Below are 11,513 nucleotides of genomic sequence, written 5' to 3' on the forward strand. Positions count from 1 at the left end.
GTCTTTTAATGCACACACACAAATGCACACAGACACACACACACACACACACACACACACACACACACACACACACACACACACACACACACACACAAACACATGCACACACACACACAAATACACCCACACACGCACACAATGTCTACATGAATGACTATTACCTGGAGGTCAGTGCCTGGAAGTAGTCATATATCAATGTCAATAAAGTAATTAGGTAGCCGAGAAAGACAACAGAATGCCTCTTTCACATGGGCAGAGAATGAGGGGTTAATATGAGTGGGTAATAGGCACTCGACTCACCCCAGCGGTTGGTCGAACATGCACCGTGTCCCCATGCCAGGCGGGGTCAGGAGCACTTGAGCAAAGTGGTTCATCTTCGGATGAGTTGGCCTCTCATTACTGAACGACAAACACACAGACACAAATGAAGAGGAGCAAGAGAGAGAGAGAGAGAGAGAGAGAGAGAGAGAGAGAGAGAGAGAGAGAGAGAGAGAGAGCAGTGTGCATACCCTTAGGGGCTCTAATGCTCTTGACTAGCCAAGTCTGGTGAGGTCAGTCAGTGATGAGAAGCACTGATAACCTCAGTGAAGTGGCAGGAAGCAACACCAAGTACAAGGGTCTGTGAGCCTGGAGCAGGACTGGGGGCCCTTGCTAGAGGAAGAGGAAGGGATGCAGAGAGACTGGTCGAAAAGAGGAAGCACACACCTGAAGAAGGTGATTTGCGGTCCGTACATCCAGGGCGAGAGCGTCAGGCTGGGGTGTTCTCCAAATGGAGGGACTACCATGGTGAAGATCAAAGACACCAGCACGAACGTCGCAGGCAAAACAATCTGTACAACCAGCCAAAGGCAAGAGGAATCAGTCAGGTTTTCAGTCTAACAGGCACCCCTAAAGCTGGGCAATATAACCTTAAACAAATAGGATAATTTGCCACATTTACCTCCTTGACAATAAATCCATGATAATTTCTCACACTCAACATCATGACCTGTTCTAAGGACATCAACTCAGAAAATGACAGTAAGTCTGTGAGATGCACATGTGAGGTTGGTCGCCAACCTGGGCCAGGAAGTCCTTGTAGCTGCGCATGGAGTGGTGGAGGCGCTTGACCAGCAAGGCGTGGAACTGCTTCGCGATGAGGCCCAGCCCCTTCACCTGTCTGGATCCCCGCCCAGCACTGTTGTCCGTCTCTCCAGTACAGGGCTGCCCGTTGGCATCCACCCCTGCTGCACACAAAACACAGAGAGATCAGAAACAGACTCAAACTCTACACGGCGCATTCTTCCCCTGGTGATGTTTTTCCTGAGAAAACAAAGGAAAGTAGGCCCAAACCTAACTGGATATGGAAATAAGCTACATTGCACTTCAGAAGAACACAGTTCACTTCTGCAGTTCTTACAAATGTCAAGCAAAATGTACAGGACGTTATCAGTTTTCTCAACCCAACATATAATTCAGCTTTATCTCATTCAAAAATATACTTGTGTGCATGCATGCATCCTACTTGAGGTCATCTAGCTGAGGGTTATTAAACAGGAGCATCCTCTGTGTTAGCACCGAAACCACAGTGAGAGTGATCCAGTGCTGCAGCAGCTCTGCCCCTAAGCCCAGAGACCTTAACTCCAGTAGCTCAATCCGAAGCCCCATCAGTAGGCAGCTCTATCAATGGCACTGCAAACCAAGCTGCTTCTAAGAGCTCTACCCAGCGCACGGCTCTGACTGTTGGAGCCGGTGGTCACCTTCATCATCTGCCTGTTCCTCTGCCACAGTACAACGCAGCACAACACGACAACACAACATAAAACAACACGCCTCAGACACACACAAAAAAAGACACAACTCACAAACAGATGACACATGACAAGACAGACTAAACAGAAGATAAATACTTACTATGACCTATATTAAAATATCTCAAAACATTAAAGGAATGTTTTGGTGGAAAATGTTGTGGACCAACAGCTTCTCCTACAGAGCTCATACAATGTGGACCAACTACAGAGTTCATACAATGGTTCTAGAGTGACAGTGTGTGGAGAGGAGGGTATGTATACTTGGACTTGAAAACCACACTTACCTGGAGCATTGGTGGCTTTGCCCCCCTCGCTATCAGCAGTGACCTTAAGGAAAATCTGAAGGGAGAAAAACAAGCGTGTGTCTAGAGAAAATATACAGAAGCATGTAGACCAATCTCTGTGTGACGTGAGCATATTTTGCAGCAGTAGTTTAGGAGAGGGATGTGCAAACTCTTGTGTGTGTGTGTGTGTGTGTGTGTGTGTGTGTGTGTGTATGTGTGTTTGTGTGTGTGTGCGAGTGTGTCTGTGTGTGAGTATGTGTGAGTGTGCGCGATTGTGTGTGTGTGTGTGTGTGTGTGTGTGTGTGTGTGTGTGTGTGTGTGTGAGTGTGTATGAGTGTGTGCGATTGTGTGTGTGTGTGTGTGTGTGTGTGTGTGTGTGTGTGTGTGTGTGTGTGTGTGTGTGTGTGTGGGTGGGTGTGGGTGTGTGTCTGTGTGTGTGTGTGTGGGTGTGGGTGTGTGTATACCTCCTCCAGTGAGGTGTCAGAGATGCCGAAGCTGCTGAGGCCCATGTCTGCCAGCATCTCCTCCAGCTCGCGAAACAGGCTGGCATACGCCCGCTGCTTGAAGCCTTTATTGGGCAGCAGGTAGGTCAGCTCCTGGCCAACCATCTCGATGAGCTTGGCCTCGGGGACGTGGTGGTGGATCAGGCTGGTGATGCTCTCCACATCACCTGAGAAAAACAGGGAGAAAATGTTTGCTGAAACTAGGAGTGGAAAAGAAAGACAGCAAAGGCAGTAGATCCATGTGGAAACCCTCTTTTAAGTCTCTGTAGTAACAGTACAGAGCCAGTAGGTGGCAGCAGGAGGTATATGAAACTACTTACCAACACCAAGGAGATGGGTTATAAATAGGGACACCCAAAGCCTCCTTCTCTCTGTCATTGTCACTCAAACATTCACACACACAGACTCAACACTGAGCACTCTTTCACACATTGACAACATCTGTTTAAACCTGTATTCTCAACTAAACCTCAACAAACTTTAGGATTTTCCATTCGAATCTTTGCATGTTTCACGTTGCAGGCTCCGACTGAGGCTAGCACGGGAGCTCCACTGAAGCATTTTAAAGAACTGTGTTCTCACCCTCCAGAACTCTCTCCAGGTGCTGGGAGCCATCGCTCTCCTCCTTGTGTCTGGTGCAGGTGGAGCAGTTGCAGGAGCACTCTGAGGTACAGTCACAGCCGCTCTGGGAAGAGACCACAGCATCAGCATCAGCATCAGCATCAGCATCAGCATCAGCATCGGCGACACACACACACACACACACACAAACACACACACACACACACACACACACACACACACACACAGACACACAGACACACACACACACACACACACACAAACACACATGAGGAGTGCTGATTTGCTCACTTTGTCACTTTATTTACTCTCCATTGTCCTGGGGAGCACACACTCCACAGAACTAAACAACTCAACTTAATCTGCCCTCTCTCGCTAGTCCTCATTGTCTTCCTCCTCTCCTCTCTTTTCCCTACTCTGCTTCACCATCCTTTCACCACCTTTCACCTCTTACCTCCTCTCCGTCTCCTGTTCACTGACTCTCCGCACGATTCTCGTCTCTCTTCCCCTCCCTGTCCTGTCTGCCTGGATTTAGTCTTACATTTACATTTACTCACTTAAAGGGACTCTTTCATGCAGCGTGACTTACAGATATAGACTGTAATCAGTACTCTGTGTGTGCTCTCAGGGAATCAAACCCACGACTTTAGTGTTAGCACATGTTGCTCTACCAGTTGCCTCTCCGTGATACATACTTCTCTCCTCCGCTGTTCTCACCTCTTTCCTGGTCTGTTGTTCCCTCATGCGCCGCACTAGTGTGAGGTAGAAGCCCACGCCGAAGCAGTTCTTCAGGAAGAGCGGGGAGCCACTGCAGTGCAGCTTCCCCTTGGAGATGATGGCCACGCGATCACTGAGGAGGTCCGCCTCATCCATGTGGTGGGTGGACAGAATCACGGTCCGACCTGAGAGAGTCAGAGAAAAGAGAGAATCCATTGCCGAGCAAGCTCTGACTCACGGTTTAATGAAAATGATTTAGTCCATACTAGGTGCTCAGGCAGTTCCGTGAGCTGAGCTGTAAAGATAAAACAAAAAAGTTGTGTGCTCTACCTGAGCGGTACTTGACAAGCAAATCCCAGATGGATCTCCTGGAGTAGGGGTCTACTCCTGATGTTGGCTCATCTAAAATCACGACCTTTGACCCACCAACAAAAGCCATAGCAACAGACAGCTTCCTCTGCATTCCCCCTTAATTACCATGGCAAAAACAAATGACATCAACACTAGTCATCATCCAAATACAACAGCATCCTGACTTACTTCAAGGACATACACAAACCTGTGCCGCATTGCAATGCCAATTCAACCACTGCAATGTTACCACTGGCAAGTCAGAGTTAAGTGATATGAAGCTCAAATAAAAGATCCGCATGAGGGAACTGGTAAAGGACATCTAATTTAAAAGCTACTTCCCAAGGATTGAGAGCTGGTCCTGGGCTCTTACCTGACAGGTTCTGGGCCTGGTCGCGACGCTTGTGAGGCAGCCCCAGGTCCACCAACATGGACTCCACCTCTTGCTGTGCCTCTGCGCTGGAGCGGCCCTTCATCCTCGCATAGAAGAAGATGTGCTCCTCCACTGTCAGACTGAGACACAGGAGCACACACATGAGAAGGGGAGTAGAAATCTGTGTGAGGATGTAATTCTTCCATAGAGCCAGAGCAGCAGCTTGCAGTCTTATCCATGCTGGGATGAGAAATTCAGACCTTCATTTCCGCCAGGCGCAAACCTGATACATCAGAAAAAACGGCGAATATTGTGTTTGTGTGTGTGTGGAGGAGGGGTTATTATCATACATACTGGTTGAAGAGGATGTTGTACTGAGGGCACGTCCCCATTGACTGCCGGATGGTGTCCATATCTGTGCGGATGTCCCTGCCATTGATGTAGGCTGTGCCAGAGGTGGGCGGGAACATACCAGTCAAAATGGACCTGAAGGAAGAGGCAACACAGTCTCAAAACAGAGCAGAAGTCAACCAGTTCCAGGTGATGACAGGTCAACAGCACAAGATTAGACAGCTGATGTCAGTTTGTGTTAGCAATCAATAAAAACGATTAGAGAACAGAAATAATGAACTGGAACAGATGACAACATTCTTAAAATATAGGAACAATAAACAAAAAGTCCACAGACTTTGTGCATTCACCAAAGATTTAGGAAAGCTTTACAGATGTGTGCAGTCAGCCCCCCCCCCCACAATACTAAAGGTAAAAACATACATGGTGGTGGTCTTTCCAGCCCCGTTGTGTCCAAGGAAAGAGGTGATCTGGCCCTCAAAGAAGGTGATGTTGAGGCAGTCCACAGCCGCCCGTGGGCTCCCCGGGTACACCTTCACCAGGTCCTCCACACGCACCCCCATGGGCAGCCCTAGGGGATCGGCCTCGAAGAAGGAGACTTGGAGAGGAGACAGAGACGGGGGAGGGAATTCTCAGTGCGAGACATCTCGACCAGGGGGAGAACCACTGCTGTGGTGCCTTAACTGCCAACAGCAGCAATTTCATTCCCCTTTCTCCTCTGGATATATAGTTTACATTGGTGTCTTAATCCAAACAACATGAAGCCAATTCACTGCCCTCATTAGTGTGTGTGTGTGTGTGTGTAAGTAAATGTGAGTGTGTGTGTTTTAGTGTGAGATACCTGGCTCCTGGGGATGATTGTCCCCATCTTGGTTCTCTTCTTCCCCCTGTTTGCGTTGCTGCTCCTCCCGCTCTCTCTCCATCCTCTCGCGCTTTCCCTGGTGCTTGCACTGCTTCCTGGAGACAGAGCCGTTACAATGCACCGGGGAGGGGGGTCCACTCTCCACATCCTCGGGTTGCTCAATGTTCTCCATCATCAGCATCTCTGCATGGGAAACAGGAGGATGGAGCAAGAGACAGAAAGAGGGAAATTAAGAAAAAGTGAGAAGACAGTGAGAAAGGGATGACACAGGTATGCCAGAGGAAAAAGGTTTAAAACATAAAGTAACGGTAACAGGAAATGCCTCTGCTTATAAGTGTGGTACTCAAAGGAAGTATAGCCTTTGACTGTATTTAAAAATATTTAAAATATTAAAACATTTTCTCTTTGTAATGTTTGATTGTAGAGGTTGTATTTAATATGGATGTTTCAAAGAGATAAGTATTTATTACCATCCTCAGGGTTAGCAGATGACTCTGAGGCTCTCCAGTACGAGGGCTGCAGGGGGAAGTAGAATGGCCGACCAATTCCATATTGACCTGCAGACACCACAAACATGACACTGAAACAACACCTATCTGGGCATACAGATGAGTATGTCGGTGCACATATTTGTTTTATACTTCTACATACTACATACTACACACAGAAATAAATGCAGAGTTGTATTGAGGTCTGTGAAGTCCTCACCTGGGAAGACAGTGTCCAGGTACCAGGCCAGTAAGCCATAAATGACAGCGTCCAGCAGCATCATGCAGATGGAGGTCATGAAGGAGTACTTGTCCCCCTCCAGTGGGCTGGTGAGGATGTTGTGCCACTGCAGGCCGAGTCCCTGCTCCTCATAACGAGACAGATACTCCGTCCCAAAGCCAAACGCCACCTGGGAGAGTAAACTCTGTGGGACACAACGCAGATGCACAGACACACACACAAACACACATGTGCAAGCCCACACACATACACACACACACAAGCACGCACACACACACACACACACATGCACGCATGCCCACACACAAACACACACACCGATGCAGAACAGTGAGAGCACTGATGGGAGGGACTTACAGCACCCAGCATCATACAAATACCCAGATTGCACTCATGATTTGCAGCTATAGTTGATATAATGATGCCCTATGCCAATGTATGAATGTGAACATGGAGGCATAGCTAAAGGAAAGATTGCTGTAGTGAGAGCACTAATGGGGGGAACTTACGGCTCCCATCTTCATCTCTTTGGTGATGCGATCCTGCCAGGCGAAGCAGAGGATGTGTGGCAGGTAGAGGGTGAAGTAGATGATGCCGCTGCAGGCCGCCGCCAGGTTGGCCTTATTGAAGAAAACACTCATCAGGAAGCATTGCATGTTGGTCGCCAAGGTGAAGGTCAACAGAAACAGGAAGAGGACGATGGGGTTGCTGTAGTTCAGAACTTTGCCAGCCTAAGAGAGAGAGGAAGAAGGAAGGCTTCAAAATCATAGTCTTCGAGAGAGTCACTTAAGTCCTTTTAGCTCAGTCAGGTTTCTGGTAAAAGGTCATGTCTTAGTCACTTGCCTCTGGTGTATAGCCAACAAAATCTAAACATAAAAAGTTCTGTGAAATCCACAAACACTACATTTCTGCAGTAAGAACTGAATATATACCATATTTCTGGAATCTCTGTATTCCCATGATATACACTCCGTGATATACACCCCACCCCTCTCTCTCTCACCATGATTATCCAGGTGAGCAGTGTGGTGCTGAGGGTCATCATGAGGAAGCTGTCAATGAACCAGGTGTACCACAGAACGCCGTTGGCCACACCCATGGCCTTGAGCGTCTCCTTCAGACGCAGTTCCTTCTCCAGGACGATGCTCTTCACCGTCATGGAGACGGAGTAGATCCAGGCCAGCACCATGAAGATGGGGAAGCAGCGGTTCAGCGTGATCATGAAGCTGCAGATGGGGGAGAGGACAGGAATACAGAGCACTGATCTGCAGCAGGGCTATGAAATGGACTTCCCCAAAACAACTACAAGGACTAGAAAAAAAGCCTGTTCAAGATTCATCACAGAAATACTGAGCACTGATCTGCAGCAGGGCTATGAAATGGATTCCCCAAAACAACTACAAGGACTACAAAAGCCTGTTCAAGATTCATCACAGAAATACTGAGCACTGATCTGCAGCAGGGCTATGAAATGGATTCCCCAAAACAACTACAAGGACTACAAAAGCCTGTTCAAGATTCATAACAGAAATACTGAGCACTGAACACAACACACATCACACAATACTGTGAACTGTCATGAAATGGGGGGCTAGAATGTTTGTTTAGTGTGTCAATAGTGCAAGTAATCTCTGCTACATAGAGTTGAATGTTTCCATGGTTTAAATAGTGTCTAACCATACTTGATACATCTTCAGTCATGTAGAATATGGAAGTTACTGATAACAAAGTTAATTATCAAAACTATTTGACGTTCTCAAGAGATATATTTGGACTTTTGACAATCATTTTTTTTTCAGTGTACATTGAGGAATACTGCCTGCAACAGTATTAACAGTATCCGAGTAGCAGAAAAATGGCTTGGATGCCGGAGGCCTGAAAACTGGGTGGCCATTAGCCTCACTTACAGGTCATCCACATAGCAGGGGTACGGCATCTGCTGCATGTAGACCCCCAGTGGCCAGTCATTGCCAGTCTGCAGCTTCAGGATGCCATGCTCGACCATATCCTGTAGGTACGCAAAGCCTCCCCAGATATAGCGCAGGTCTTCCAAGGCAGAAGCACGAGGTCCTGGGTCCCAGTACCTGAGATGGGGAGAAGGAAAGATGAAAGAGAAAAGCAGAAAAGAGAAAGAGATGGGGAGGTGGGTAAGAAAGATACACAAAGAAGCATAGAAAGCAAAAAGTAGCGCAAAGAAAGGAGGGGAAACTAATGAAAGACAGCTAGCTTACTCTGGAGGACTGAGGACAATGTTCCGATGTTTCTTTTAAATGGAGGAAAATAACACATACAGCTAAAACTCTAGAAGTAGAAATAAATCTAGCTGCCACACCAGGCTTTATCTCGCTAGCTCCCATTCTCCTCCTCCACACTGCCAGTTTCCCTGAGTGAACGGTCAGCTCTCAACCAGGTGCCTTCTGGGCACTTCCTCAAGGGGGAACTACATACTATTCACTGTAAACCTGAGAACTCAAAACTTTTGATGTAACCGATTACATAAGAAAATGTGAGTACATATATCATTTTTTTTAAGTAAACTTAACTCAAAAATTATACATCGGCTATACTGATTTTTTTTTTTTATCATTTTCATCATTTTTGAGTTCTCTCTCATATTATTCCAAAATCCTAAAGGATTTAGCCTCGTCAGATATTTGTGTTTCTCTGGGTCTTTCGCAAACTAGTTATTACGCCCTTACAAGTTTTTGAAAGGATATCTTCCTTACGTTCCAACTTCTTGCGCAAGCTATTACTGTAGAGAGAACTGTCATTGGTCGACTAAATACCAGGTTTTAAGTACTGAATACATAATGTTAATGAGTTAGTAGAACTGTCTGGGTTTACAGTGTAGCGATCACTTTTCAATAATGTGTAGTTAAAACAAAGTACTATGTTGCAAACAGAATAGACATTTTTATCTTGTGGTCATCCACAATGATATAAATCGATTTGACGAAACATAATAACGCACAAACATGTCAATCATCTAACTGACAGTATTTCCCTGAAAGATAACGAGCAACTTTGGGTAGAAGACATACAGTATCTGCTTCCATTGCATTATTTCTCTCAGACTTATTCTTTCGTCTCTCTGCCTCCACCATCCACTCACTCCCTTACTCCCCACTGTAAGAGGATGAACACTTGCTTTCCTCCTAGTATTCACACAAGCAGCTTATCCCCACAGCCACTAGTCTCTCCAGTCAAATACACCTGTTGCTGTAAGCTGTTTATTTGCCATCACTGAGAATCCCTGTACTGCAGGGCTAGACCTTAAGAGCTGAAGATGAGAGTGAGAGCACCAAGGACCCCCACAGATTACCCTATGAGTCCGCAGCAGGGGGGAGAAAGAGTCTGGGGCTGGGGGGTGGATTTGAAGTTAGGAGAGCTACTACCTGTCCTTAATCTTGTTGGTGCGTTCCACGGCGTCTATGTCCATGCGGATCTTGAACTTGACGTGGGGAGGCAGTGCTTCGGTCCAGGGCATTATGTCCAAGAAGATGAGCCCTGCCCAGAACTTGTTCTCCTCCAGCAGGTACAGTGCTTTGTGAGACACCTGGTCCTCTGTCTCAAGGCCCTCAAACTTATCCAGTTTTATGCACTGCAGAGAGGGAGGATTTACAGCTAGTGTGTGTGTGTGTGCCTGCGTGTGTGTGTGTGTGTGTGCGTGCTTGTGCGTTTGTGTGTGCCTGCGCGTGTGTGTGTGCCTGCGCATGTGTGTGTGTGCGCTGGCGAGTGTGAGACAGAGAGTGAGGATGTGTGGGTGAGAGGGGCTTCATGAAGGACTTTGTCGAACTTAGTGCATGTGTGCGAGACATAAATAGTGTGTAACATATATGTATGTTTGTGTGTGTGTGTATGTGTGCGTATAGGCCTCACCTGAGCATACTGGTTGAAGGTGTGGACGAACTGATCCGTCAGGTTGAAGATGTTCCTCCAATCAAAACTGGGCATTCCAGCCTCACGCTTCTCCTCCGGGCCATTAAACAAAAAGTTGAGGATGTGTCGGGCGGATAATTCCGTGTCCTCTAGTCGGTGGTCCAGGAAGTCCATCACTGTGGGGTGCCCGAGAGTGTCCTATAGGGATAACATGTACCAATGTCAACATACACCAGCATGACATTTACAATAGGGGAGCACAAAAAGGAGACACAAAGAGAGGGGAGGTGAGTACATAACTGTCATGAGAGGAGAGATAATCCTGAGGTAGAACAACAGTAAATGGGAGTAAGGGGAGAGTGTGTGTGTCTATGTGTGTTTGTGTGTGGGTGTGTGTGTGTGTGTGTGTGAATGTGTGTATGTACATGCTTGTTAGTGACAGAGAGACAGGGTTATGGAGATTTACACGGATCATGGTCATCTGGAGGCTATCCTGAAAGAAGTTCCACAGCTGCGGCCCCACTTCCTCCCAAGCCCGGCCCATGTTAAGCAGCCGCTCCAGCTCCTCAAAGGTTGTGTTGGCCTGAAGAACACACACACATACACACAAACACAAATAAGGTTATTGCATGTGCAGTGAGTATGAGTTAACATGTGGGCACATCTATGTGTATCAGAACATGAATTCACAAGTGTTTCTAAGCACATCTGTATACTGGAGCGTTTGTGTGTGCATGTGTGTGTGTGCATGTGTGTGTGTGCATGTGTATGTGTGTGTATGTGTGTGTGTGTGTGTGTGTGTGTGTGTGTGTGTGTGTGTGCGTGTGTGTTTGTATCCCTCACACTCTTCAGGATCCTGCGCACAGCAGGAGAGTCAGGAGCGTAGAGGATTTTCCCCATCAGCAGTGGCTTAGCAGAATTCCACACAATCTTAGTGATTGGGTTGGACTCCAGGGTCTGCATCAGGCCGTTACAGAAGGGAGCTGCAGAGGACATAGATGAGGTGTTGGAGAATTCTAAGTAGACGAACCCCAGAGACACTGAAGCCTGTGTTATTAGTGGTGTATTACTACTGTATTATTCTAT

At 47.1% G+C, this 11,513-nt stretch overlaps 1 protein-coding gene across 1 annotated transcript in view; it reads right to left on the reverse strand.

The window, feature by feature from the left end:
• Positions 1 to 11,513, reverse strand: part of abca4b (ATP-binding cassette, sub-family A (ABC1), member 4b) — a gene marked incomplete at both ends in the record, with an annotated part of 37,243 nt that overhangs the window by 16,758 nt on the left and 8,972 nt on the right. The window contains 21 exons of the mRNA XM_080832759.1: positions 304 to 402; positions 709 to 833; positions 1,063 to 1,226; positions 2,081 to 2,135; positions 2,545 to 2,750; positions 3,166 to 3,268; positions 3,883 to 4,067; positions 4,213 to 4,350; positions 4,607 to 4,746; positions 4,961 to 5,092; positions 5,381 to 5,555; positions 5,799 to 6,002; positions 6,290 to 6,376; positions 6,528 to 6,732; positions 7,058 to 7,279; positions 7,552 to 7,774; positions 8,456 to 8,632; positions 9,944 to 10,149; positions 10,428 to 10,625; positions 10,894 to 11,010; positions 11,271 to 11,410. Coding sequence (XP_080688885.1) covers positions 304 to 402; positions 709 to 833; positions 1,063 to 1,226; positions 2,081 to 2,135; positions 2,545 to 2,750; positions 3,166 to 3,268; positions 3,883 to 4,067; positions 4,213 to 4,350; positions 4,607 to 4,746; positions 4,961 to 5,092; positions 5,381 to 5,555; positions 5,799 to 6,002; positions 6,290 to 6,376; positions 6,528 to 6,732; positions 7,058 to 7,279; positions 7,552 to 7,774; positions 8,456 to 8,632; positions 9,944 to 10,149; positions 10,428 to 10,625; positions 10,894 to 11,010; positions 11,271 to 11,410 — 3,301 coding nt within the window. The remainder of the gene's footprint in view (positions 1 to 303; positions 403 to 708; positions 834 to 1,062; positions 1,227 to 2,080; positions 2,136 to 2,544; positions 2,751 to 3,165; positions 3,269 to 3,882; positions 4,068 to 4,212; positions 4,351 to 4,606; positions 4,747 to 4,960; positions 5,093 to 5,380; positions 5,556 to 5,798; positions 6,003 to 6,289; positions 6,377 to 6,527; positions 6,733 to 7,057; positions 7,280 to 7,551; positions 7,775 to 8,455; positions 8,633 to 9,943; positions 10,150 to 10,427; positions 10,626 to 10,893; positions 11,011 to 11,270; positions 11,411 to 11,513) is intronic.

The sequence above is a fragment of the Sprattus sprattus genome (genome assembly GCF_963457725.1).
Source record: "Sprattus sprattus genome assembly, chromosome: 2".
NCBI classification, from domain to species: domain Eukaryota; kingdom Metazoa; phylum Chordata; class Actinopteri; order Clupeiformes; family Clupeidae; genus Sprattus; species Sprattus sprattus.